The following is a 27,826-nucleotide window of genomic DNA, read 5'->3' as shown; positions in this document are numbered from 1 at the left end:
ATGGCACAGCGGCTGCTTTGTTCTCTGGCTTTTGTCGTCTTCTTTCGCCCGACCGCAGGAGCCATGGATGCCTGCTACAACTCCCAAGGCCGCGCCCAGCGTTGCATGCCCACTTTCGAGAATGCAGCATTTGGGCGGCAGGCGCCGGCATCCAACACGTGCGGCTGGCCCCCCGAAACCTACTGCTTGCAGATGGGCACGCGTGAATCCAGCACCCTGTGCCACCGCTGCGACGCGGCGGACCCTTCCATGCACCACAACGCCTCCTACCTGACCGACTTCCACAGCCAGGAAGAGCCCACTTGGTGGCAAAGTCAGTCCATGGCGTTCGGGGTTCAGCACCCCACCTCTGTCAACATTACTCTGCACTTGGGTGAGTCGGGGAAGGGGGGACGCATCGGTCTCAAGCACACAGCTGCACACTTGTGTGTTTCTTTTTGATCTGTGACTTCCTTTGCAGGAAAGATCAGAAGGAACCAGATAGCAGGTTTCAAACGGTTGTGTTTTATTAAAAGCGTTGGGTTTCTCCGATGGGCAGGGGACGAAGGGAGCCGATGCTTTCCAATGGAACTGTGAAAAGCTGCTTTCAGATTCCTTCTGGTTTGCGCCTCCTCTAGAGCACTGTTTTTCTTGGCAACTTTAAGACGGGTGGGCTTCAACTCCCAGAGTTCTCCAGCCAGCATGCTTTCAATCAGTGAACAGTGATGATGTTTCTTAACTGGGTAAAAAGCGGCCTGAAAGATGAATGAATGATAACGAATGAGTGAAGAACACTGATGATGTTATCTGGATGGGTCGTGAAACGTCTACAAGCAAACAACCAAGCCCAGAGCTGCAAATAACAAGCCACACACAGCAGCCCTCTGGTGCTTTGGAAAATAGGTGGACCCCCTCTTTTCTGGGACAGTTCCTCAAATATTAGAAGTCTGCTATCCTGTCACCCCTAATCCTTCCTTTTGTTGGACTAGGCATACCGTGTTCCGTCAACCGTTCAGCATACCGTTTATCCTCCAGACTCTCTTCTCTGCACTCTTTCTAGGAGATCAGCATCTCTCTCTCTCTCTCTCTCTCTCTCTCTCTCTCTCTCTCTCTCTCTCTCTCTCTCTCTCTCTCTCTCTCTCTCAGACTGTTGTTTTCTCAGCCTCCTGTGATTTTGCCAACATCTGTTCCAAATTGAGAGAACTTCCTGCTTAGGATGAAAAAACAGAGGGAGGTTGCTGAGTTTGGGGTCCAGACTCTTACACTTCCACTCTCTTGGCCTTGTCTTGGACCTCCTGGGCGGACGCTAAGTCTCTTAGCGGTGACCTGGTGGGACCTTGAAGATTTTCTGGAACACCCAAAATGAAAACCGTAAGGCTGAAGCAACGTGGGAGTCACCAACGCTGCTGGTTCTCTGGCAGTTTGATCAAGGCTAGGAGATAGTGGTAGCTTCCTACAAGCTGAGCCAACAGGTCCTTCAAGGATTCTTCACGTGTTTTAGTGGCTTGCATGGCTGGCTCCATCGCCGCCTCCCTTCCCAAAGGGGAACTAATTTTTAGAAAGTTGCTTCTGCAAATCTGTGGTTCATTCAGATCCATTTGCTCACTTCGACAACCACAGGTCTGTACCAGAATAGGTGGAGGGAGGGAGGGAGGGAGGGAGGAAGGAAGGAAGGAAGGAAGGAAGGAAGGAAGGAAGGAAGGAAGGAAGGAAGGAAGGAAGGAAAGAAGGAGAGTATAAGGGAATTATAAAAATTATAAAAAGCTACTTTTTTTCCTCGATTTGGGCTCCTCTCCTCTCCCTCCTCCTCTCCCTCCTTTTCTCCTTCTCCTTTCTTCTCTTCTCCTCTTCTCCTTCTCCTTCCTTTTCATCTCCTCCTCCTCTCCAAAAATATTTGCAAACCACTGTCTTTTCTCTTCATCCCCTCTTCCCTGCATGCCACAATAATGGTTGAAAAAAATAGCTGTTGGGTGTCTTCTTGGTGGAAACAAGAACCGTCTTCCTCCCTTGTCTTCTCCTGATCCATGGCAGATGTTGACATTTCTCCTTGACAGTTGTTGAATAACCCCACACACTTAACCCTGCAGCTCTTTTGCGTCAGCCCAGCTCCTCCTCCACAGACAATGTTCATATGGGTGTAATTAAGGCTTGTTTTAATTTTGCTTGAGTGGGTGCCCCAGAATAACTGCCATTTTTCCATAATAGTTCAGACTCCTTACCGCCTTGCCCATTAGTTAATTGTTCTGCTTTGGACATCATGTGTGATGTTGTGCCTTGAACCATCAGCTCTTCATGGAGAGAGTCTTTCCTAAAAAATAATAAATTGCTTTGAGACTGGTTTTAAAAAAAAAGCAAATGCTCACTTTCCAGAAAAAGAACCGATCTGCTTCTGATTAATGACACGGCTGGGCATAACACTGCAGTGAATAATGGTTTCTTTTAACCATGGTTTGTTGAATTAGCCTCCATGGCTTTCATGTAGTCCATTAAGCCATGAACAGTGGCTTGGTAATCACAATAGCTGCATTTGCAGAACACACTAAAATTAACTTAAAAGCACTAGGAACAGGAGATAACCTAAAGTAACTTCTGAACATAACTCTAAAGAAAAATCTTGTTTGGTCTTGTGTTCAATTGTTCAATATTGTTAACACTGGTTTAGTTCATATGAACCCAGTTAACCTGTTTATTGGTTTAATTTGTTTTTCTGTTGATAGAATAAATTAAGTCCTAAATCAACCAGACAGACTAAATTTACAAAAACACACTTAGTCATGAAATTGCTTAACACCAGCTTTTGATGTTTTTCAGTTCAATACCTCTAGTTTTGCAGACATGAAAATAAAATTTAGCTGATCTGATTTGTTTATAGAACTTACAAGATAGAATAATTGAGTTGGAAGGGACCTTGGAGGTCTTCTAGTTCAACGCCCCCCCCCTCAATTAAGAGACCCTATGCCATTCTGGACAAATGGCTGCCCACTCTCTTTTTGAAAACGTCCAGTGATGGAGGACCCACAACTTTTGGAGGCAAGTCATTCCACTGATTAACTGTTCTCGTTGTCCAGAAATTCCTCCTTAGTTCTAGGTTGCTTCTCTCCTTGATTAGTTTCCATTTGTTGCTTCTTGTTCTGCCTTCAGGCGCTTTGGAGAATAGGTTGAAACCCCCCCCCCCTTTTCTGTGACAACTCCTCAAGTACTGGAAGACATCATTCCCCCCACCCCAATCCTTCTCTTCACTGGACATACCCAATTCCTACAACCTTTCATCATATGCTTTAGCCTCCAGCCCCCTAATCATCTTTGTTGCTCTCTCTCTCCAATTGTCTCTTTCTTTCTCTTTTTCATATTCTCTCTCTCTCTCTCTTTCACACACACACACACACACACACACACACACACACACACACACGCCAATGCCAATAGCCACTTTTCATGCAAAATGGCCTTAGGAAGCTTTAATCTGTTCTGGGTTTCCTTTCAATTTCTTCTCTGGCAAGCTATGGCTGCAACTGGTTGCAACAACAGATCCTTTCTTTGGACAGGATTCCTTTGTTTGTTGATCCAGAGAGAAAGCCGGGGCAAAGGAATAAACATTATGGTTCAGATGGAAAAGATAGCGGTGGGAAAACTAGATGTGCAGCTTGTTTTTATAGCAAGGTCGTGAGCCCAGCTCGCTGAGAAACGGTCCAGGAATGGAATGGAAAAGCTGCCTGTAGAAATTGGAAGGAGAGGAAGTTGCACTAAAATTTGCTGGAGGGTTTGCTGATCTCGTTTCCCAGTTCTCCGACCTCTGAACTCCTGATTTCCCAGAATTCTTTGGGAAAGTGTGGCTAGGAATTCTGGGACCTGCCATTCCAGCACCTCATAAAGGTGTCAGATTGAAAGCAAAGCTGTTGTTGCTTCTGCTGCTGTTGTAAACATGGCTGAGTGCTGTTTCCCTAACCGAAGGAAGTGATGGCTTGCATCAGTTCTCAAATTAAAAATCCATCAGCAAAACATTTATACAGAATTGCCACCACTTTGAGAAAACATCTCAGAGGACAGAATCAAACATTAGCATAACAAATCCCCCGTGCGGCTGCAATACTATCAATATTTATGAGGCTCTCCTCCTGGGGAAGGTGCTTACTTCTGAGTAGACATCGGTAGAGTGCACTCAACGGAGAAAAATCACAGAATAAAGAAAGCAAAAGCGGAGTAATTCAATAGGGGTGGAACTCTTCCTAATACAGGTATCCTGTGTAACAAACCGAAGGACTAGGGGTGACATGATAGCAGTCTTCCAATATTTGAGGGGCTGCCACAGAGAAGAGGGGGACAACCTCTTCTCCAAAGCACCTGAAGGCAGGACAAGACATAACGGGTGGAAACCTATCAAGGATAGCTCCAACCTAGAAATAAGTAGAAATATCAATCGGTGGAACGGCTTGCCACCTGACGTTGTGGGCACTTCATCAGTGGAGGTTTTTAAGAAGAGATTGGACAGCCCTTTGCTATAGGGTCGCCTGCTTGAGCAGGGGGTTGGACTAGAAGATCTCCAAGGTCCCTCCCAACTCCTATTATTCTGTGTTCTATAATAACCTTGAAGGGGGGAAGTTGAAAAGACCCTCATCCTACCCTGAATAGTTTCCTTCCTGGAATTCAATTTAATTTTTTTTTTCTTCCCCTCTCCACTTTAGGGAAGTCTTATGAAATCACCTACGTGAGGTTGAAATTCCACACCAGCCGTCCAGAGAGCTTTGCCATTTACAAAAAGAGCCAGGCCGACGGACCCTGGATCCCGTATCAGTTCTACAGTGCCTCTTGCAAGAAGACCTACGGAAAGCCAGAACGGCAGTTTTTGAGACCTGGAGAACATGAGCAAGTGGCCTTCTGCACGGATGAGTTCAGCGACATCTCCCCTCTAGGCGGCGGAAGCGTGGCTTTCTCCACCTTAGAAGGGCGGCCCGGTGCCTACAGTTTTGACCAAAGTCCTCTCCTCCAGGTATTAAAAATCAGGCAGGTAGAAGAATCCTAATGCAATTCTCCCTGCCTTTCGCTTGAAAACCCTCCCCCAAATTAAAACAGTTGGTTGAAGCAGTCAGACAAATCCAAATAGTTTCCAAAGCTAAACAGCAATAAAATTAGCAATTGAGTAGTGGCAGGATAAAAGCAGTGTTCAAACGAAAGATGATCCAACACGAATGCATTGACATGTTTTTGTTATCATTAGAAAAATCTGGGAAAAATTACAACGGTCTTGCCTGGTGCCCTAAAGGCAATAGAGACAGTGGAACCTGAGTGAAACTTCTGGTTCCAAATTCAGAGGGCTACTCTTGAAAAGTTCCACTCTCAAGTAAACTACTTAGCACATCTGAGAAGTTCTCTGGTGATGGTGTACAGGAAGGAACAGGATGAGGAGTAAGTCTCCTTTTTAAATTTTGGAGCCACTTCTCCAGATCTTCACAGCTCCCGTGGTTCCCCAAACCCCAAAGGAAGAACTAAGATGTAAGGAGGCCGTCTCTGGAGGCCTCCAAAACTCTTCTCTTCTTTCCAAGTTGGTTTGGGAAGGACCAAAAAGGACACAAAGAATTCTTAATTCAAACGTGGCCATCTCCTGTTTAAAGGATCTTGGATAGCAGACTTCTTGATGTTCCTCAACTCTTTTGCAAACGTTCGTGCCAGACCAGTGTGCTGCCCCCAACATTTTTATTATTCTGCAGGAATGGGTGACCTGTACTGATTTGCTGATTTCTCTGGATCGCCTTAACACCTTCGGGGACGACATCTTCAAAGACCCTAAAGTGCTTCAATCTTACTACTACGCCATTTCAGACTTCTCGGTCGGGGGGAGGTAAGATGAAACTTTATAAGAGGAAGTCTCCGAGTAATTTTGGGGGTGGCATGAGACAACTTTTATCAGTGGAAGAGGATATTTGTAGCTCGGGATTGAACTGTGGGGTCCTTGGTGCTCTCTGAGCTGGGTGCTTTTCTTGCAGGCGTTTCATTACCCAACTAGGCAACATCATCAATGTTAGAAGGGAGTGGGGACTTTCTCTCTGCTTACGTACAGAAGCTCTGAGCTTAGTGGAAAAAAGCCACTGGAAAAAGTGACCTAGGACCGTTTTTCACACTTACGGTGGTTCAGCCTCCCTATGGCCACTTGATCAAAATTCAACGTTTGGCAACTGATTCATATTTATGATGGTCGCAGTTTCCTGGGGTCACATGATCCCCTTTTGCGACCTTCTGATAAGCAAAATCAATGGGGGAGCTAAATTCACTTAACAACTGTTTTATTAACTTAATAACTGCAGTGATTCACTTAACAACCGTGGCAAGAAAGGTCGTAAAATGGGGCAAAAGTCATTTAAGGACTGTCTCACTTAGCAACAGAAATGTTGGGCTCAGCTGTGACCGTAGGTCAAGGACCTCCTGTATGTACAATCTGGAATTACTATCTTTTTCTTTTAATGTTAGGGGGAATCGTCTTTTGATAAATTGGTTTTCTTGGCAAGGCTTCTCCTGTGGTGAGGTCACCTACAGGGAGGGAATTCTCTACCTTATCTTTTTCTCATTTATGTCGAGAAAGTTTCCTCCTTGTTGTTAACCTCCTGTCTCCGGGGCGTTTTTTTTGTCTTCCACTTCAAACCTGAAATTCAGTAGATTCTAGGCAGGTTTTAAGAAAAATAAATAACGCCCCTCTGCCCAAAGATTACATCTCTCTCATTTGAGATATTGAAATTTCACGCAGCACGCCTGTCGAAATAATCCAAAAGGGCCTGGTTAAATCATATTTAAGCAGAAATGTTCAATAAAACATGTCTGCAGAGATGCTCGTAAGCTGACAGTGAGAGAGACGTCCTATCCCTCGGTTTGATTAGCGAGTAAGGCATTAAAATGTGATTAAAGTGTTCTAACGCACAATTAAAGTCTACTACCTGAAATAACGTTTAAAAAAATCAGCCAAACGAAGAAGGATTAGTTTGAGGGGACATCCAGCCATTTAAAATGTAGATATCCCTCAACTTACAACTAATTGTTTAGTGACTGAAGTTACAGAAAGTGACTTATGACCGTTTTTCACACCTAACGACTGGTGCAGCTCCCCGTGGTCAGGTGATCAAAATCCAGTGCATGGAAACTGGCATGTCTCTAGGACAGTTGCAGCATCCAGGGTTTGTGTGAACTTTCCCAGCCAGCCTCCGACAAGCCAAGTAAATGGGGAAGCATGATTTCCTTAACGGCTCCAGCGATTCGCTTAACAACTGTGGCAAGAAAAGGTCGTAAAGTGGAGCATAGTTTGCTTAACAACTGTCTCGCTTAGCAAGGGCTCAATTGCGAACGTAAGTCGAGGACTCTCTGGGGTAGAAATTGCAATTACTTTTTTTTTCCACCGAGTTCATTATTTTCCCACTAAATCGTGGTCACAGCCTATCCCTCATCCCCTTCAAGTTGAACGAATTGCGGCGTCTATGAGCCCCGTCGCTTTTTCCATTCATAAAATTGATTAAACGGTGGCCATTTTTCATTAAAAGGCTCCTTTCCCTTCCCTGCCAGAGCCTCGCTGAATATATTTCGTGTTTGCTCCGCTTGGGAAGAGAGGACATATATTTTCTTTGGATTCTTAGGGGGTCTCGAAGCTTCGGCACGCTGTGGGGTTTTTAAATGAGGTGTGTTCCACCTTGCAAATTAAATATGATGTACACTTTCCCTTGGGGCAAAGAGAAGAGAGGGAGATATCCCCCCAGCAGTCTGCTCAGAATATCTTTCTTTCTTTCTTTCTTTCTTTCTTTCTTTCTTTCTTTCTTTCTTTCTTTCTTTCTTTCTTTCTTTCTCTTTCTTTCTTTCTTTCTTTCTTTCTTTCTCTTTCTTTCTTTCTGAGGTTCTTCTTTCTTTCTTTCTTTCTTTCTTTCTTTCTTTCTTTCTTTCTTTCTTTCTTTCTTTCTTTCTTTCTTTCTTTCTTTCTTTCTTTATTTCTTCCTTGCTAATTTTCAGTGCCTGTGGCTTAGCCGGAGTCCTGAATTGTGTCCTGCAGGAAAATAAAATAAATGTCTCATAAAATCCTAACTAGGACCACCCTGCTTTTATTACTCAGTCATCTCAGAGAGCTGGAATTTTTTAGTCAGCTAAAAAAGGGCCATCGACCCTAGCCCAAAGGATGGGTCAGAGTGAGGCTCTGCAAGGATACCAGACAACTTGATTTGTCTCCAACTTTGCTGATTGTATGTTCCTCCTGGCTAAGGGAAGAGGAAGCAAATGGGGACATTGTAGACATCGGGTGTGTGACCATTTCACCCACATTTTCTGAAGGTAATTAAACCCAGGGCTGTATTAAATTACACCCAGTGATGTAAGAAGGAAATTACAAACCAGCTGGAGGAGAACAATAATTAAAGTATTGGAGTAAATTGGTGGAGTAGGGTAGGTTGGATTAGTGCTGGAGCAGAATGCTAGAATAGATCAGAGTAGGCTGGAGTAGGGATAGCTTGGTGTAGGTTGGAATAAGAGTAGGTTGTAATATAAAGAAATATGTTGTGAGTAGAGTTGGAGTAGAACTGTTGGAGTAGGAGCTGAAGCAGGTTGGAGTAGGAGTTGGAGTTGGAGTTGGAGTAGGTTAGGGTAATGATGGAGTAGCACTGCTAGAGTAGGTTGGAGTAATGTTAGAGAAGAAATAGGATGGAGTCGTGTTTCAGTAAGTAGGAGCGTTCAAGAAGAGCAACCCATTGGTTACAGTCCTGGAGGAGGATGGCAAGACCTAATCCAAGGGTGGGGTCCAGCCATTGTGACCGTAGCTTCCTTCTCCACGAAGAAGTGGGGGTGCCCTTCTCAAACAGCTGCCTCTTGTGCCTTTGCCAGATGCAAGTGTAATGGCCATGCCAGCGAATGCATCCCTAATGAAGAGGACCGGCTGGTTTGTCTCTGTCAACACAATACCACCGGGGTGGACTGTGAGATGTGCCAGCCCTTCTATCAAGACCGCCCCTGGGCAAGGGGTACAGCTGAGTCAGCCAACGAATGCCTTCGTAAGTTCCCCCTGGTTGGTGTTTTTTTTTGGGGGGGGGGTATCCATTCAACTTTTACACGCAGCTCATTCCCATCAACTTGTATCAGCTGACGCACAAAATGTAGCAAAATTGTGTATCGCTATTGAGTCACAACGGGGCACAATGGGTGGCAAGAGTCTGCAGTCAGAAAATACATCAAGGCAGCCTAATTTCATTTCTTAACATTTGCATAGTTTTAAAAAACTCTTTAAAGCTTTCCCAGTATCTATACACTACTGAGGCTCTTCTGTCTGTTTGTAATCTTCAGTTAGCTGAAACAGTACACCAGGCAACAATTTTTGTATCAAGGTACCTCAAATCACCAACTTAAAGAGAAAAAAAAAACCTTTAAAAATCCAAGACCCGTTGCTCCTGTGGGAACTGAACTTTCCAGGATGTTCAGACCAGTCTTATTCACAAAGTTGTACCCACTGCAGCATCCCCACAGTTGTGACTGTGATTTCCAACATTCCCTGCTAGCTTTCTACATGAAATGTCAATGGGGAAGCCAGCAGGAAGTCAAAAGTCATTCCCTCATCTATTGCTTTTTTGCTGACCCGTGGTGATTATCTCTTGAGGCAGGGAAATATTGACACAGGATGACCCCAATGCTCATAGATTCTCTAATGATATCTGCAAATACAGTGGTACCTTGGTACTCATCATTAATTCATTCCGGGAGGCACAATGAGTACCAAAAATGATGAGCACCAAACAAATTTCTCCCATAGTGTAGTGAGTCACAAGGTAGCCAACACCAACAAGTTCTAGCTTGTGCATTGAGTAACAAACAAACAATGAGTATCAGGACAAGATTTTCACGTCAAAATGCGTTGAGTCCCAAATTCAATGAGTTTCAAAACAGCTGAATACCAAGGGGATTCAATCTGAAGTTAGGCAGCAAGGCTTAGCTTCAGAAGAGTGAAAACTATCCATGATGCTTTTCTCCTGTCTTTATCCAGCATGCAACTGTAGCGGTAGATCAGAGGAATGCTATTATGACTGGGAACTGTACCGGCGCACTGGGCATGGTGGTCATTGCGTGAACTGCCGGGACAATACGGGTGGACCTCACTGTGAATACTGTCGGCCCAATTTTTATCGTTGGGATGATCAGATGGTGTGTCAACCCTGCAATTGCGACCAAGCAGGTAGGGTGGCAGGAAGATGGGACAATAATTTGTATTACTGGGAAGGGTGAAGCAGACAAGGGAAATAGTAGCATCATTAATCTTCCACAAGAATTCCATTCCATAGGAATGGAAAACAAATGCTTTTTATGTGCGTGTCATAGTAACCTAAGCTTGGAAGGGAACATGAGGGTCTTCCAATTCTGAGCAGAACACAGAGTAATGCTATCCAGACATTGCTTGAAACCCTCTAGTGATGAAGCCTCCATCACTTCAAGAGGCAGGCAAATCCTTTTGACTTTTTTTTCTCCTTGTCCTCCTTTTCTTTGTTTAATGGGTTTCCAGATTTAATCAAGACTAGATGAACATTGAAGCCTAAGATTGGGTAATCTTGTTATTGCTACTGTCTTCTTCTGTCTTCTCATTATTGCTTCTGACTTTTTCTTATTCCTTCCGTGGTCGTCTTATTCCTTCTGTCTTCCTAGGTTCTTTGAATCCTCAGTGCGATGCTGCAGGGAAGTGTGAGTGCAAAGCGACAGTGACAGGCTGGAAGTGCGAGCGATGCCAGGAAGGATTTCATTCCCTGAGCGAAGGAGGTTGCAGGTGAGAACCAAGGAAGTCAGAATGGAAAAGTCATCTGCTCTTTGGTGTAATGTGTAGCTGCTGATATGAAACGGACTGCCCACCTCCACCTTTGTTTTTGCAGACCTTGTGCTTGTAACTTTGCTGGAAGTTTGGGAATGTGTGACCCCAACTCAGGGCACTGCAAGTGCAAGAAAAAAGTGGAAGGCTATCTGTGCAACAAGTAAGTGAAATGTTTGTAAACTGAAATCTCTTCTCTTCTTCTTTTTCATCTACCTCTCTTTTCCTTTTCCTAAGTAACTTGACGGAATCTGCTGTTTTCTTTGTGTGGTTTCCACTGATGCTATTGAGGACAACCATTTTTAAATTTGTAAATAAATAGACGAAGAGGCAACCGTAACTGAAGGCCCCAAAACAGCCCTCATTGCATTGCCAAATTTTGATGGGAAAAGATGAAATTTGGGGAGTGCAATTTAGAGTTTAAAAAACGTGACACTTGGAAGGGTCCAAACCAACTGGCCTCAAACTATTATCCATCCATCCATCCCTTGTTAGAACAACGTGTTCTAACTGTGTGGAGCTGTCCAAGGTCCTGAAAACACAGGACCATTTCTCCAGCTTATTTATTTATTTTATTTTATTTTAATTCCATTTATATCCCACCCTTCTCCGAAGACTCAGGGCGGCTTACAAGCTTAGCAGTAGCCTTCATTCTATGTATATGCCTGCTTATTAGGGCTTTCACACACACACCCCAAGCAGCATTATTACAAAGTCAGCTTAATTGCCCCCAACAATCTGGGTCCTCATTAAACTTAAACCATTCTCTGATCTTTCTTGAGGTTCTTCTTTAATCTGTAGAGGTTCTTGTTACAATTTTGGGGCCAGGATTTTCCCCCATCAAAAGCTCCCCACGCAGAATGAAGGAGGGTTAGAGAGTGAGCATAACCACTCACTACGGTCAGTAAAAAGTTGTATGTCGGGAGAATGATTGCATAGGACTACAGATTTGTGAGACCCTTCAGAAGTCGTGATAAGGACTCAGCGCAGGGAAGGGAAAAGAAAAGATGAGAGGTGGATCACCATCAGAGAGGGCATCAATAGAGGGGGTCAAACAGTTCCTCTTATTAAATTTCCGTCACTCTCTCTCTCACACACACACTCACTCACTCACATACAAATAGCTGGAACATCTGGTCATGGAAAAACAAAAACCTCTGGATGTCTTTAATGTTTCTTCCTTAGAACGGAACAGAATATTGTTTTCCATTTTATTTTTATGGGCAAGTCGGTTCTCTTCTCAACAAGCAAAGTTTCATCTATTTACCTCATTTAGTTTGGGGGAGAAAATTTGTTCTTTTGCACCAGCAGGAGGTATTTGGATTCTAGAGACTGAAGCTTTACTTAGCAAATAGTTCCCTGTTTATTTTTTATTATTATTTAAAGGAATCTAAATAAAATGCAATTGGAAGAGAAGCCCAAGGAACTAAATCATAATAAATAAAATAAAACCAGGTGGGTGGTAGAGCATCTGGCAGGCCTCAGAAGAGGAACACCAAGCAAAATTGAAGATCTGGTGTTTAAAGATTGTCCACTTATGTTGTTGTTATTCTTGTTAACAATCTTCTTTTTTCACTAGGTTGGGGCTGGGGACTTTTAATTTTACAAAGGGATGGTGCTTTGTAAAATTTCCATAAAAGTGACCCTCTTCCCATGGTTTTGTTCACACAGATGTCAGCCCGGCAGTTTTAACCTACAACCTCACAACTCAGAGGGATGTACAAGTTGTTTCTGCTATGGACATTCAACCGTCTGCACAACAGCTCCAGGATACGAACCCCGTGACATTGTCTCTGACTTCAGACAAGGTGAGTTGCAAGATTTTGGTTTCGTTTTCTGGTCTGTCTTGAAGGACTGACATTTTATCTACTCTGTCTGTCTATCATCTATCTATCAATCATCTATTTATCATATATCTATCATCTGTCTGTCTGTCTGTCTGTCTGTGTCTGTCTGTGTCTGTCTGTCTGTCTGTCTGTCTGTCTGTCTGTCTATCTATCTATCTATCTATCTATCTATCTATCTATCTAGGAACAGGAGGAAAACCTGGTATCAGATCAGCAATTAGATAAAAAAAAATCTGAGTTTGAGACACAACTGTCCCAGATGTTCTCTGTGGAGCATTTCAGAGCAATTTGGGGGCACACCACACCGTCCCTGGGAATTGGGACACCCTTTCATTCAGTTGAAGGTCCCCAAAAGATCTATTATCTGAACTATTAAATCCGTGAGCTGCTGTGAAAAACATTTTGGCCAATTACTTTTTGCAGAATCCCTTAAAACGTCTGGATCATTCATGTCTTAGCTTAGTATAAGTGGGGCCATGTAGCTTTGCCTTTAAAAACAAACAGACAACCCCTGTGTGTGTGTGGGGGGGGGGTTGTACAGATGGAGTGTGAAACACCATCCTATTAAAATCCATCCTGATTATATTTAAAATGGAATGTGAATTGCCACATTAATTTTAATGCGTTCTTGGGTTTGTAGCAGAATTAACCTTTGTCTCTGCTTAGCATGGGAAATTCAACTTATTTTTTGCTGGGCCACTTAAGGGCAACGTTTTTAAAGCAAGGGATAATTGTATTTTTTTTAAAAAAAAAATAAAAGCGTTGCAGTCTTTCAATGACATGTAATTAAAGATGCAATCTTTTCTGCTCTCCATGAGTAAGGATGCTAAGGATCGGTTTAGACCAGATGAATGTGGTCATGCTGGCTGCTGTTTTTTCCCCATTTTCTAATCCAGGACTTGATAGCTGGAAAGCAGAAAACTCAGATGTTTTTCTAGGCTGGGATGGAGACGTCATCTTCGTAGACCAAAATGAACAGGAGGTTACTGCATTTGAGGCACCAGGTAGGACAGCTCCTTGCTAAACTAGGCACAGTTGGATCTGATTAATAGTTGGATAGGGCACCACTAGGAGATGCAGAATGCAGAATGACAGAGTTGGGAAGGCCCTTGCAGGGTCTTCCAGTCGAACCCCCTGCTCAAGCAGAAGATCCTATAATATTCTGGAGAAATGGCTGTCCAGTCTCTTCTCGACAACCTCATTCATAAGATGGATCAAAGCTCACTTAACAACTTAGCAACTGAAACTTGGAGGGCCACCTGTAATTTCTTGCATTCCATCATTCTTGCCTCTCCGTTCTTGCCTCTCCACTGCTTAGAGAAATTTCTAGGCGATCAGCATTTTAGCTACGGCCAGCTGTTCTCAGTGGTCCTTCACTTCGAAGACAACACAACGGACGCTTCTTCCGTCCAGTTGATTTTGGAAGGGAATGGCGTCTCTTTATCAGCAAGACACAAGAACCCGGAAGAAAAAAGAAACGACATCCCGTGCAAAGAACGGATTGTGTCCTTCAGGTATCGGCCTGCTTTTTCCTCAGCTTGATGGGTGCTTTTTCCTTCACGACCCTTTAGCCAGGAAAATGCCACAGACCTAGCAATCCCATTAAACCTATAGGTAGCTGGTTGAGGTTATTCTAGACCAGAGAAAACCTGATGAAGTTGTTCCTTGTTCTGGGCTTTTAAAGCTGCGGTTTGCCATGCCCAAATGGAAGCCAGGTTAGGGTTATGTTTAAGTTTTAAGTTTAAGTTTTATTCAATTTCTATACCGCCCTTCTCCCGAGGGACTCAGGGCGGTTAACAGGGCATATATAAATAAATAACAGTACAAAAATTAAAAGAGATTAAACCAATGCCCAATTAAAATACAATGTATGTATACTAAACGCAGCCAATAAAATGACTTGTAAAACCGTGGCTTTTATTCAGGGTCATAGGCTGAGAGAGACAGCAGCAAAGGAAGGGAAGATGAGGAGGGAAAAGGAAAAAAAATAGAACTAGCTGAAAACCTAGATCTTAAGAAGGGAATAATTCTGGTTGAGGTAAGGCTAGAATTAGGTGGTTAGGGGAGAAATAATAAACCATAAGGTCTTGGGAATGTCTACCAAAGACTTTCTTCTACCACTGAACTGCAAAATTGTCTTGCTTAGCAATCGAAATTTTGGGTTTAATTGTTGTAAGTCGAGGACTACCTGTAAGTTTTAGAGGTTGCTTGGAGAACAGGTCGATTACGGTCCTTAGTCTTGAAGAATCCATCTTGCCTTGGAGTAATTTCATCTTCCTTGTGAGCACCCCAGAGGCATCTAGTCAAACCCCTCTGAGCTCCGAAATGCTGGACTGTGAAGGATCTCAAATGTGTAATAGACCACAGACATCTTCATAAAAGCAGCCCACTTGATCTTTTTTTTTTTAACAAAGCAATAATCATGCTGAGCACTGCAATACCCTTTGATGCTGTTCAATTAACTCTAAACCGCTGCTGGCAAACAGCAGGATGAGCTGATCAATGCTGCATCCTTTTCTTTGTGGAAAACTATAAATATCCAGAGAACAGCAAGGGTCAGAGTTTCTGCAGAAGGGAATTAAAGGTTTTTATTTAAAAAAAACCTTGATTGAGTAAGGACCTGTTAATCCTTCAGGTGACTTTTCTGCAAGTTTTGTCTGATTACAATCCAGGCTTGGTTGGTTGCAGGTTGCATGAGGCGGAAGAGGCCATGAGTTTGGCTCTGTCGCCTTTCCAGTTTCAGCGGATGCTTTCCAATCTGACGATGCTTCAGATCCAAGTTAAGAGTAAACCCAGATCAGGTGAGCTGAACGACAGAAAGAGGTAAACCACGATGTGGTCACATTTGCCACGAGCTACCAGAAAGTCAAATCCAGGTCTTTTAGGATCCAGTTGCTAAGAGGTTACTGTTTGGCTGAAGGCAGCTGAATTTTTTATTCTCACCGTATAACCCATGTTTCTTCTTCTGCAGGCAGAATTGCGCTAAAGGAGGTTCGACTCGCCTCTGCTCATCCGGGTTTCTCCCAGCGGGCTCCGTGGGTTGAAGAATGCCTCTGCCCCCAGGGGTACCAAGGCCGATTTTGCGAGTTTTGTGCTCCGGGTTACAAACGGGAGATGGCTTGGGGTGGACCCTTTGCAAGTTGCGTGCCTTGTAGCTGCAACCAACACGGGAGCTGCGATGCTAATTCAGGTGAGAGTAAAGTTTTGTTTAAGATTCCTTTCTGGGTTTCTTTCTCTTGCCTATTATGCAGCTCTGGGCTACGTTGTCTCTTATCTGATGGTTCTCTAAAGCTGCCTTAACAGACTCTTGCCAGCCTGAAGGTACAAATCTCCCACCGTCTCTTTTACATCCTGAGAAACTGAGGAAGAGTCCGCCCTTTCCTTCTCTAGCTCATCTCTCTCTTGTCTGACCTTTGCCTAGTCTGCAGCGATTCTTCCTACCTCCCAGGGTCAATAAATCAGTAAGCAAGGCAGGTTTATCAAGACTACTAACGATCAAAGCAAATTGGCGGCAAATAAGAGTCAACAGAGTTCAAGGAGGGCTGGATTCACATCTCTTGTGGGCACGAGGGGACTCGAGACTGGTGACACGTTTGACCCCTCCCTCGGGTCATCTCCTACCATTATACTTCCTAAGATCTTTTCTTTCTGAGAAAATCTTTCTAAGATTTCCTTGTCTCTGCCCCTTCCCTCCTCCCCCTCCTCCTTCCATAGGCATCTGCCAATGTCTGCACAACACCGAAGGGCCAGCTTGTGAGCGATGCGCTGTGGGCTTCTACGGCAACCCTTTTCTTGGGCACCCAGATGACTGCCAACCCTGCCCGTGTCCGGGGCAAGGGCCTTGCACGACCATGGTAGACAACGGAGAAGTGGTCTGCACACACTGTCCCCTGGGACAGAGAGGTGGGTGACCCCACAGCAGGGCCTCAAGCCCCCAGCCTCCAACGGCAAGCCACACCGGTCCAAACCCAATGCTCTGGGTTCTCATTAGCACGAAAGAAAGAAAGAAAGGACAGGCTTTGCAAAAATAAAATAAAATGGCAGGGGGAAAAAAGAGATGGTTGAGAATGGACTCTCTTCTTTTGTGCCCAATAAAAGAGAGTTGGCAGATTTTTTTACTTTATTTCAAAATTTGCCAGATCTGTTTGACCGTTGAGGAAACAGCGGTGATGCCCGTGCTTTAGAAATAAAAGGCTTTGCAGAATTGGTCCTTGACTTAACCATTCGTTTAGTAACCATTTGAAGTTAGGATAGCACTGGCGGAAAAAAAAGCCACTGACCACTGTTCCTCATACTGACGGTTACCACAGCATCCCCATGATCACTTTTCAAGTGGCCCATATTTGTGGTGTTTGCAGCATCCCAGCATCTCCATTCACGTCTTTCCCAGGCAGCTGACTCAGCTTCCATCCTTCCAAGGTCGGCAAAACGAGGAGCCCAGATTGACTCTGTCAACCGCTTAGAGGGGCCGTAAAGCACTGTGAAGCGGTCTGTAAGCGCTAAGAGCTATTGCTATTCTGATTATTATTATTATTATTATTATTATTATTATTATTATTATTACTCTGTCACTTTGCATGTACACTGAGAATTTCTGCACCGGAGACCAATTCCTTGTGGGTCTACTCACCCTTGGCCAAATAAAGTATTCTAATTCTAACTCACCACCACCACCACCATCATCATCATCCATTACCACCAAAGAAATTCTCTTTGCCTTTTTCAGGGCGCCTCTGCGAATTATGTGACGATGGTTTCTTTGGGGATCCCCTGGGACGACACGGGTCGGCGCGGCCTTGCAGCAGCTGCGATTGCAGTGGCAACACAGACCCCAACGCAGTGGGCAACTGTGACACTCTCACCGGCCGTTGTCTGCGCTGCTTGTATAACACTACAGGGGAGCGCTGCGAGAGGTGCCAAGGGGGCTTCTACGGAGACCCTCTGGATGCCAGCCCAGCCGCCAAGTGTGCCCGTGAGTCTTCCAGCTAAACCCCAAAGGTTTCTAAGACATGGCAGGAGGTCCACAGCGTGAGCGATCAAATCAAGACCACTTTTGATCTCTTGAATGGAGCAGAATAACAGAGTTGGAAGGGACCTCGGAGGTCTTCTAGTCCAACCCCCTGTTCAGGCAGGAGACTCCATACAATTCTCGACAAATCCAATCTTTTTTTTTTAAATCTCCCTCCAGAACTTCTGGAGGGAAGCCGTTCCGCTGATGAAAACTCACTTAACAACTGCCTGGCTTAGCAAGGGGAATTTGGGGCTCAACTGTGGTCGTAGGTCGAGGACTGCCTGTATAACAAGACAAGAAGCAACGGATGGAAACTAACGAAGGAGAGAAGCAACCTAGAACTAAGGAGAAACTTCCTAACCGGGAGAACGATTAATCAGAGGAACGACTTGCCTTCAGAAGTTGTGGCTTCTCCATTACTAGAGGTTTTCAAGAAGAGATTGGACAACTAATTTGGCCAGGATGGTACAGGGTCTCCTGCCTGAGCAGGGGGTTGGACTAGAAGACCTCCAGGGTCCCTTCCAGCTCCATTCTGACTGAACTCTGCAGGGTTTTTTAGCCATTTGGTTGTATTTCAACATCTCCTTCTTTCTCACACTCCTCTCTCTCTTTTTCTTCCTAGCCTGCAACTGTAACCCTGATGGCTCTGCCCATGGACTAGAAGCTTGTGACCCAGTTTCGGGTCAGTGTCGCTGCCTCCCCAACGTAGCCGGACGAGAGTGCACCCAGTGCCTGGAAGGCTATTTTGACCTACAGCCAGGGGTGGGGTGCAGAAGGTAAAGGATGTGGGATTGAGGGAGGAGAAGGGGGGGTACATAACCCACCCTCCTTCAAATGGGTGGTTTTTGATGTATTGGGATTATGGATTACCATCTGCCGTTTGGTCCCTCTGGCGTTTTCAACCTTGGCCACTTTGATGGACTTCAACTCTCAGTACCCCAGTATGGGGAATTCTGGGAGTTGAAGTCCACTCATGCTGAATGAAGAATTCTGGGAGTTGAAGTCTTTGCATGCTAGATGGGGAATTCCGATGCTGGCTGGCCTTGAAGTCCACACATCTTAAACTTGGCCAGGTTAAAGAACGCTGCTCCAGATGACACTCGGCCGCTGGTGACCTTCCCGTCCAAGGAGAATCATGTTGCGTTAAACACGTCCTCTTCTCTCTCTTCCCCCCAAGCTGTCAGTGCCACCCGTTGGGAGCCCAGAGCGGCATCTGTCACCCCATCACGGGCCAATGCGTCTGCCATCCCGGCGTGGCAGGGCTATCGTGCAATCAGTGCCAGGCTGGCTTCTTTGGATTCTCTTCCCAAGGCTGCCAAGGTAGGCTACCCTTCGCAAAGGACTTCATGGACCCATCGTGGGAGAGGTGGAAGGCAGGGTTAGGGACCTCTAAACCCCGAATAAACTTCTAAAAACGAGGCTCTTCTTTCCAAGATCATTTGAACTAGGGGTGACATGATAGCAGTGTGCCAATATTTAAGGGGCTGCCACAAAGAATAAGGGGGGGATGTCAATCTATTCTCCAAAGCACCCGAAGCAGGACCAAAAGCAACAGATGGAAACTAATCGAGGAGAGAAGCAACCTAGAACTAAGGAGGAATTTCTTGGCGGTGAGAACAATTACTCAGTGGAACGGCTTGCCTCCAGAAGTTGTGGGCGCTCCATCACTGGAGGTTTTTAAGATGTTATTGGACAGTCATTTGTCCGAAATGGCTTAGGCTTTCCTGTTTGAGTAGGGGGTTGGGCTAGAAGACCTCCAAGGTTCCTTCTAATTCTTTTATTTCTCCTTTATTTTGTACGCACCGAAGGTAACCATTTGGGGAAGTGGCTGGCATCGTGATGGCCCCACCTCCAAATGCAGTTATTATTTTGCATTCTCTTCCAGCCTGCGACTGTTTGCAGATTGGCTCGGTATCCCTCCAGTGCCACGACAACAGCACTTGTGTGTGTAAAAAGGGCTTTGTGGGTAGCAAGTGTGACCACTGTGACGTGAACTATTTCTTTGACCTGGAAAGTAAGCAGTGCCAGGAATGCCCTCTCTGCTACAGCCTTGTGAAAGAGGAGGTAAGATCCCATTTGCCAAAGTTTTTTCTGCTTTGATCTGGTGAGTTGATCAGCCTTTCAGGCAGATTAATTGAACGTTCTCACTCAATCAGCCTTTTGTTTCATTGCAATATTAACTTTCTTAATCAGCCTTCCACTCCCCTTAACGGAAAGTCAATCAGCCTTAAATATACACCTTTCTGCATGGCTTCTTCGTCTTCTCCATCCTTATTCTTCTTACGCTCCATCACTGGAGTTTTTTAAGAAGAGACTGGACAGCCATTTTTCTGGAATGGCACAGCAGGGGGCTGGACTAGAAGACCACAAAGGTCCCTTCCTTTTCTGCTGTTCTGTTATATTTAGAGAGAGGTGAGGCTTTCTCCAAGACAGACTCATGTGGACTTCTTTCCTGTGCAGACAGACAGACTGAAGGACAAGCTGACCGAAATGGAAGCCTGGTTCCAGAAGCCCAGCTGTGACCAATCAAAAGCCAAATATGATCATGCGGTGTTTGGCGAGAGCCCACGTGGAGACAACCTACAGCGTCCCTACCTGTGGGAAGGTAAAAATAACGGGAGGAGGATCATCTGAGGACAAATGTGGTTCAGGAGAGTCCACCCAAACAATGATGTCTTGGTTACAGGTGCTAAAGCCGCTTTCTTGGAGAAGGTGACGGATCTGAAGGACTTGGTAGAAGATGCCCTCCATCGGCTGAGCAACACCAGCAGAACCATCGCTTGCGATGGTCATCGGGCTACCAAAATGTGTGGGCTCCTTTCTGATGTATCTTCCACCCTCCGGTCCACCCATGAGGAGATCCAGATGGCCACTGAAATCCTGGAGAGCATGGTACCCAATATCTGTCCATCTCTGTCTCTCTCCACGCCCATCTACCTTCTTTCATCTGTCTTTCTATTTATCCATCCATCCATCCATCATCCATCTGGCATATCTCTAGCTCTCTATTTCTCTGTCTCTATTTATCCATCCCTTCTTTGCAAGGGGCTTTCCAATGCCAATTGCAAATGTTTGGGGGGTTTTTTTGTTTGCAATTGACTTGAAGAGCCAATTGTCAATCATTTGCATGTGTTTACTCCTGTGAAATTGGCTCCTGCTGCCTGCTGTAAATTACGAGCCCACACTTGTTTATTTATGCGCCGTTGCCACCCAGTGCCAAATGAAGGCGATTAACATGTAAGTTGCTCGTTTGTCTTCCGATGGCGGTTGCAAACGAGCGAAACCGACTTATTTTTCCTGTAGTTGGCTCACCACGTCAATTACACATTATTTTTAAAAAATTTTATGGACAATCCCTTGAATCAACGGCTGTTCATGTCCTTATTTTTGGCCAAAATAAAGAAGCAGTTTATTAAGTTTTATTTCAGGGAAGCTTCGTGTATCTTCAAATCCTAATTTATAATCAACAAGCCCTAGTTAGTTTTTCAAGGCAATCAAAGTTTGCTAACTGGTGCCACCTAGTGGGGACAAATTGCTGTCCAATACAGGTAGCCCTTGACCTACTACACAACCTTTCCTTTAGTGACTGAAGTTACAACAGGACTGGAAAAAGGGACTTACGACTGATCCTCACAGTTATGACCATTGTAGCAAGCTCACAGTTATGTGATCATAATTTGGGCAGTTGGCAACCAACAGGTGTTTAGGATGGGTGCAAGATCCTTGGGTCCTGTGATCACCATTTGCAACCTTCCCGGTCAACTTCCAAGACGATGGAGGAAGCCAGATTCAGTTAACAACCACCCGTTTCACTTAACAACGGCAGCAAGTCTAAAAGGGTCTCTTATCCACCCCATCAAATGCATGACAAATAAAATGTTACAATAGCAAAAAATAAAATAAAGGAGGGAGAGTTTTTGTGGAGAGAAAGGGGCCCACAAAATCCCTCAAATAACCATTATATTAAACAGAACTTGGTATACTTTTAAAAACAAGTAGATTTTAAAAATAAATACTCAGTTATCCTCTTACTGCTGCATCTTAGAGTTTTGAAGTCTACTTATCTGATAACAAATAAGAAATGAACAAACCATTGTAGATCAGAGAGTGTGTAGGATAAGTATGCTTTGGGCTTTCCTGACTGAAATTTGAACTAAAATGCTTGAATCCCACAGAAAATTCACAAATGTTGACCAATTACTCCCTCCCTTGTCTCTGTTTGAGGATTTTCTAACCTTTTCAGAGCGCGAAAGATTTATTTCCACTATCCTCAATTTCCCCAAGCTTCAGTCGGAAACAAAAGAACAATTTTTCTTTCTTCTTCTTCTTCTTCTTTTTTTTTTTACCTCCACCTGTTAGGAACTTTTTTCTGAGATTCTTTACCTGTCTACAAACTGGAGCCGCCACGCGATCAGATCCGGCGCATTGGCCCGCAGGTAGGTTTAGACGCTAAGCCCGTCCTTGTTCAGACCATTTAGCGACCGTTCACACGTGCCAGAGAAAGACAGAGAAGCTTCTTCACTGGGCCCTTTTAAGACCGGAGGCAGGCAGGGAGGCTGCAAGGGTAGAGAGATGGGGAAACGGACAAGACTCTCTCCAGCCTTCACACCTTCTCACCTCCCCGTTCAATCCTGGGGGCTGTTCTTCCTGGGTGGGGTGGGGGGGCGGCTTTTCCAGACGGGCAGCCACGCTGGCCGTAGAAGAAGAGAGAGAGAGGAGACCGATTTGGGCAAACCTTTAGCCTAGGACAGAGGACCCCAATCTTTTGGGCGCCAGGGATCGCCGTTTCCGTGGACCTGGTTTTGTGTGCTGCCTGCATCCCACAGATATGGGGCTTTGCTTGTTTGCGGAGACCGGTTGCTGGCATGCCTCAGCCTGGTGCCGGTCCACGGACGGGGGGGTTGGGGACCCCTGGCCTAGGAGATGTGCGCCAGCAAAGTCACCAGGTGGGGTTTTCCTCTCTGCAGCCATTTCGAAACGGCGTCTTTGGTGGAAGACCTGGTCAAAAGAGCCCTCGTGGCATCCAATTCGAGTCACCGACTTCTGAAAAATGTTGCAAGCGCCAGCAGGCTGCAGGAGTTCAGGCGAGAGATGGAAGAGAGGTGAGCTGGCACATTCCAGGTTGGCGACATGCTCGAGGCTGTGCCCCATGGGTCTTCTGTGTGGGTAGTCCACAGAGCCTAGAACGACCCCCGTCTCCTGGCTTCAGCGTGCCGATGTCTCCAGACATCCTGAGAAATTGCTTTGGGTTTTGTTTGTTTTTTGAAAGTCCTAAACAGGATAACAAACATTAGGCGAGTGTGACGTCACCACCCCTGAAACAAACCGTCATAGGTTTCTCACTGCCATAGAGACCAAGCCCACCGTTTAAATGAGCTGGCAGATTGCCTCGATAATTTGAGACTGTTTGCCTTGCAGTGGTGAGAAAATTGAAAGGATCCAGAAAGACCTTGTTTTGCAAATGCAGGAGGCTGAGGTCTTGGTTTCAGGGCGTCAGTGCAACACAACCCTGGTGCAGACAGACACTTTGCAGTTGGTAAGCATTAATAACGGGTTGGTTTTCTACACGAAATCAATTTTCTCTCATATTTTGTATATTTCTTATCCAGTTGATGCTTTTTCCAGTTTGATTCCAGGTCTTCTAAATCCATGTTTCTCAACTTAAGCCACTTTAAGATGTCTGGACTTCAGTTCCCAGAATTCCGTAGAATGCTGGTGGTAGAAGCTATTCTGCGGGGCTAAGGGGCTGTTCCCCCCCCCCCAAACATACCCTAGCAACCTACACATGTCATAATTCTAGTAATAAAGTGATCTTTCAATTCTGAATAGTTTTTATTTTGATTGAGTAAATCCCCAGCTTCTGATCTTGCAGCATCCTCTGGTGGAGAAAGCTGGAAATCTGGTTCAAAAAGCAGAGGAAATTCAACAACTGGTTGAAACGAAACATGGGTTGGCAACCAACAAATCCTTGGCTATACAAACTAGGTTAAAGGAAGAGCTACAGAGGACTCAGCCCTTGGAAGAGGTGAGTGCTTTGCGGCTTGATTTGTCAATATTTGGCAGCAAAATTTGGCACAACAAACCAGGATGCAAAGAAATAATCAACTAAAGGAGTATCTGACACCAAAAAGCAGGCATTCCTGGTTAGATCTTGGCTATATTTTCATGTCCCATCCCAGAAATATAAATCAGGTATTTCAAGAAGCGTGGTAAGTGCCACAAACCACTTTCTTTCTAATTTGCGTAGTCCTGACAGTTGGGGAAGTGGAGTGTCTATTTTTCATCCTGAGGACTAGCTACTTGATTATTGTATTAGCTGACAGCTAGGGTTTGGAGAATGCCCAGAGATGGTTTTGTGTTTTCAGGCATTGACAGGGCAGCTTTGAGCTGGTCATCTGTAGGAAATGTTCACAGTTATGACTTTTTTAAAGCCTAATTTTGCTTTTCTCTTTTTCACAGCTATGGCAGAGAACAAACAACGGACGAACAGTGGCCGAGTCCTCCTTGGCCAATGGAGAAGCGGTGATTTCCAAAGCGAAGTCTTTGGTGACCACACTGGACGGTAAATCGAGACTAATCTGCCTGATTCACTTTACAACTGCAGTGATTTGCTTAGCAACCGTGGCGAAGCAGGTCGTAAAAGGGGCGCGACACACTTAACAAACGCCTTGCTTAGCCACGGAAATTCCAGTCCCAATTGTGGTCTCAGCCTTTCCTTCTCTGGGACTTATTTTATCCAGCTTGAAAGAGGATGACCGGTTTCTCCTTTCGCCGGCAGGAATAAAGGCCCTGATTGCGGATCCTAAAGGCCGCGCGGCGGTCAAGAGGAAGAGGCTTGCGGTGCGGGGCAAGGGGATTGCAGAGACTCAGAGGAAGATCAGGCAGGCCCAGAGAGTTCTGGGTAATTCTGGACCCGTTTCTGCCAAGGCCTTTGAAGTTGCCAGGGATGGGGAATCGGTCTCCAAGAAGAATGCTAAGGTGGGAGCCTGTTGTGCTTGCTGGATTGGTGACTCTCAATCTTAGCAACCTTAAGACGTCTGGACTTCAACTCCCAGAATGCCCCAGCCAGCGTGCTTTAAGATGTCTGGACTTCTGGGAGTTGAATTCCCCAACCAGCATCTTTGAAAATATCTGGATTTCGACTCCCAGAATTCCCCGATCAGCATGCTTTAAGATGTCTGGACTTCGACTTCCAAAATTCCTCAATCAGCATCCTTTAAAAATATTTGGACTTCAGCTCCCAGAATTGAAGTATGTTGCATTTTAAGGAAAAAAGCTAAGCAGAATTAGACTTTGTAAGTTCTCGGATGGGAGACCACTAAGAAATCCCGGCTAGAAAGGGGGAATGGAAAAGCAGCTAAGAAAAGGGCTATTTTGGGATCGAGGAAAATGGCGTGGCTGTCTCTCCGAAATCCCCCAAAGTGGCCCTCGTTTTTCTCTCATTTTTAACTGTTCTGTAGGCAGCCGAAGGCGTGCTGAGCCAGGCCAAGCAAGAGAGGAGACAGGCGGGCAAAATTTCTGCCCAAGTTGCTCTTACCACGGCAGAGATCTCCAGACAGGAAGACGAGGCCAAAGAGCTTGGGGTCCAACTTGGAAAAGCCGAGGAGGTCAGTCCCTTTTTCTAAGATACATCAGGGCAAGGGATGTCCCCAAAGTGCTTTTTCAGAAGGCCACTGGACTTCGTTTTCCCTTGAAGACGTTTCACTTCTGAGTGAAGTTCAGTTCAAACTCGAGTTCAGTTCAGTCAGAACCGAAGAAGCTTCTTGGATGAGAAGAGAAACGTCTTCAAGGGAAAACAAAGTCCCGGGGGAGGCTAACGCGAGACTTGTCTCGTTGGAAGGTCGTAGTGGAGATGACCGGGCTCAGCCAGGACCTCCGAGAGGCCCAACGCTCCTTGGAGGTGGACATTCAAGCCCTCAAGCATCTGCTCTCCAAGCTAGGTGAGTCCTCAACCCAGGGCCACGTTGAACTAACCACAATTAGCCCAAACGAAGCTTGCTTGTCGTGTGATTAGTAAATGTCGTGTACATTTACTAGCTGGTGGTGTTAAAACAGAGACTTAAAGGGCATCCGTGGGAGGGTGGATCAAACATACCTGTGGATTTCGTTTTTTACCTGGCAAGGAATACACCTGTTCCCTGCTTGAGCTTTCAGAAGTTCCAGCCATCTCCACTAGGGGGCAGACTCTTCTTTCCGTGAAGATTTTTAAAATAAATAAATAGCTTTGGGGTTGAGCTTCCTTGGAACAATCCGTGATGCTTCCTTAACAGTGGTTTCCCAGTGCCAAGATTTTGTAACCCAGCCTGCTTTAATTAATAAATTGAAAAAATTAGCTCGTGTGCCAATATTTCTTCCTTCTATCTGCAGTTGGTCCTTTGCAATAGCCACTCTGCAGGCAGAAATCAACCGGTCAGCCTCATTTTTTCTGGCATGGCTTGAGACAAGCGTTCAGTCCTTGATTTGCACTGCCCCCTCCCCCCACAAAAAAGGGGGCAATTAAAACCACTGAGCACCCCCCCCCAATACATAATCTTTGTGACAGTGCATGAAAGGAAAAATAATAAGAGTAACGAGATGACATTCATTACGTTCCTAATTCACAGGGGTACAAGGGGTGAGTGGGACGAGGTCCAGCACAATCCGAATTGTTACGATAGCCAGACTCAATCAGTTCCAGTGTTCCAGTGTTCTTGTGGAGTTGATTTCCCGGTCTGGTCTACCTAGCAGGGCTGTGAGGGAGCTAATGGAGGTTTGTGTCAATGCCCTCTTCTGCGTCCTCAGGAAACCTGGATCAGCCTGTGGCGGTGCTCCGTGCGAGCCAGGCCCAGCTGGCAAACTTGAGGCTGCGCCTGGCAGGACCCGGTGCCCTGAATCAGACGCTGGGCATCTTGGAACAGGAAGCGGAGCAGCAGCGGGCATCGCTGGCAGCCTTCCAACAAGACCTGGAGGAGATCCAGAGCGACAAGCAGAACCTAGAGGCCATTCTTCAGAGCTTGCCCAGCGGCTGTTAGAGCTGAAAGGAGGCTGGTCATGCCTGCAAAATTGCGCAGATTGAAGCCTGGTACCGAGGGGATCCATATATAGACCCCTTTTTTTTCTTCAAAAGAGAAATGTTCACAGAATGCCACTGGCAAAGGAGGCAGACGGAGCCACCATCTTTTGTCAGGGGCAGAGAATAGCTCGGGGCACCCTCTGTCCTTCTGGGCTGCCGAACCAACCGTGAGAATCAAACCCTGAAATGGAGATCTCCCAAATTTGCTGCAGTCATGAGGACTAGAAACCTGAAACAGCCATTTACTGAGCATTCCGGCTTTTTGGTCCAAGTGGTTTTTGGACCCTGGTGGTAAAAAGAAAGAAAGAAAGAAAGATTCTAAGATATCGGCAGAGATTTGAACCCAGGATCAGGAGTGCAGAGATATAGCATTTGCTTGTGATGGATTCCAGTTCTTCTGGTTCAGAAATCTGAGGAATATTTAAAGAGAAATTCTCATTTTCTTGTTCAAAACCAAGCTTAAAAAACAAACACACCAACAAACGCAAGCAATGCCTCTTAGCTGGGAAATTGACCAGAGCCGCAGTGATGAAATTGGCCAGACTCAAAACTGTGAAATTGACCTTATGAAATTGACTAGATCCACAACGATGAAACTGACAAGAACACAGCTTGTGAAATGTCGGATCCAAACTCTGATATTCCCTTGTCCTGAAAATACACCTTGGCCAACAAAGACCCAAGCCTGCCCTGCTTTATCATGCAAACTGTGGAGGGCTTCTCTCCCTGTTGAACATTGGCCCGGCAAATCTTTCTCGCATTCAGCAAATGTGGAATTCATTAGCTTGCTGGCATGGAAAGGGATTTCAGCCCAGTTCGTCTTCAGAGAGAAACTCTGCAGTTACGTTCATCCATGTAATCGGGAAAGCTTTATCTGAGTTTCTAAGAATTTGTACTGTACGGATATGTCTTTTAATCTCTCTCTTTCCTTAACCCCAGCTCCTCAATTCTGCTTTAAAATTGCAATGAGATCTTATAGCTGACGGTGTGAATGTTTACAAATACCTTATTTATTTCTTTTTTCCAGCCTGGGCGGGACTCTGGAATTTTATTTGTAAGGAACAGCAAATGGAATGCTAACTCCATATTACGCCCATCTACCCCCTGGAGGGATTGTTATCCTGTTTTACATCCTA

General features: G+C 45.3%; 1 protein-coding gene across 1 annotated transcript; it reads left to right on the top strand.

Annotated features, from left to right (window-relative positions):
• LAMC3 (laminin subunit gamma 3) lies at nt 1–27,618 on the top strand (the record flags this gene model as incomplete). The annotated part of the gene is made up of 28 exons (XM_081339576.1): nt 1–373; nt 4,662–4,966; nt 5,685–5,815; nt 8,821–8,987; nt 9,971–10,159; nt 10,624–10,741; nt 10,845–10,943; nt 12,452–12,588; nt 13,524–13,631; nt 13,946–14,141; nt 15,316–15,428; nt 15,599–15,817; nt 16,342–16,530; nt 17,354–17,599; nt 18,261–18,414; nt 18,816–18,958; nt 19,524–19,702; nt 20,099–20,243; nt 20,325–20,530; nt 21,998–22,074; nt 22,606–22,740; nt 23,057–23,174; nt 23,496–23,663; nt 24,098–24,200; nt 24,417–24,616; nt 25,099–25,245; nt 25,479–25,578; nt 26,420–27,618. The coding sequence occupies 28 exons, from the start codon at nt 1–3 to the stop codon at nt 26,647–26,649; spliced, it is 4,695 nt and encodes a 1,564-aa protein (XP_081195702.1). The 3' UTR covers nt 26,650–27,618.
• Between the last annotated feature and the right edge of the window lie 208 nt (nt 27,619–27,826).

Source organism: Vipera berus (assembly GCF_964194415.1).
Source record: "Vipera berus genome assembly, chromosome: 15".
NCBI lineage: Eukaryota > Metazoa > Chordata > Lepidosauria > Squamata > Viperidae > Vipera > Vipera berus.
This window is presented reverse-complemented; position numbering and strand designations above follow the sequence as displayed.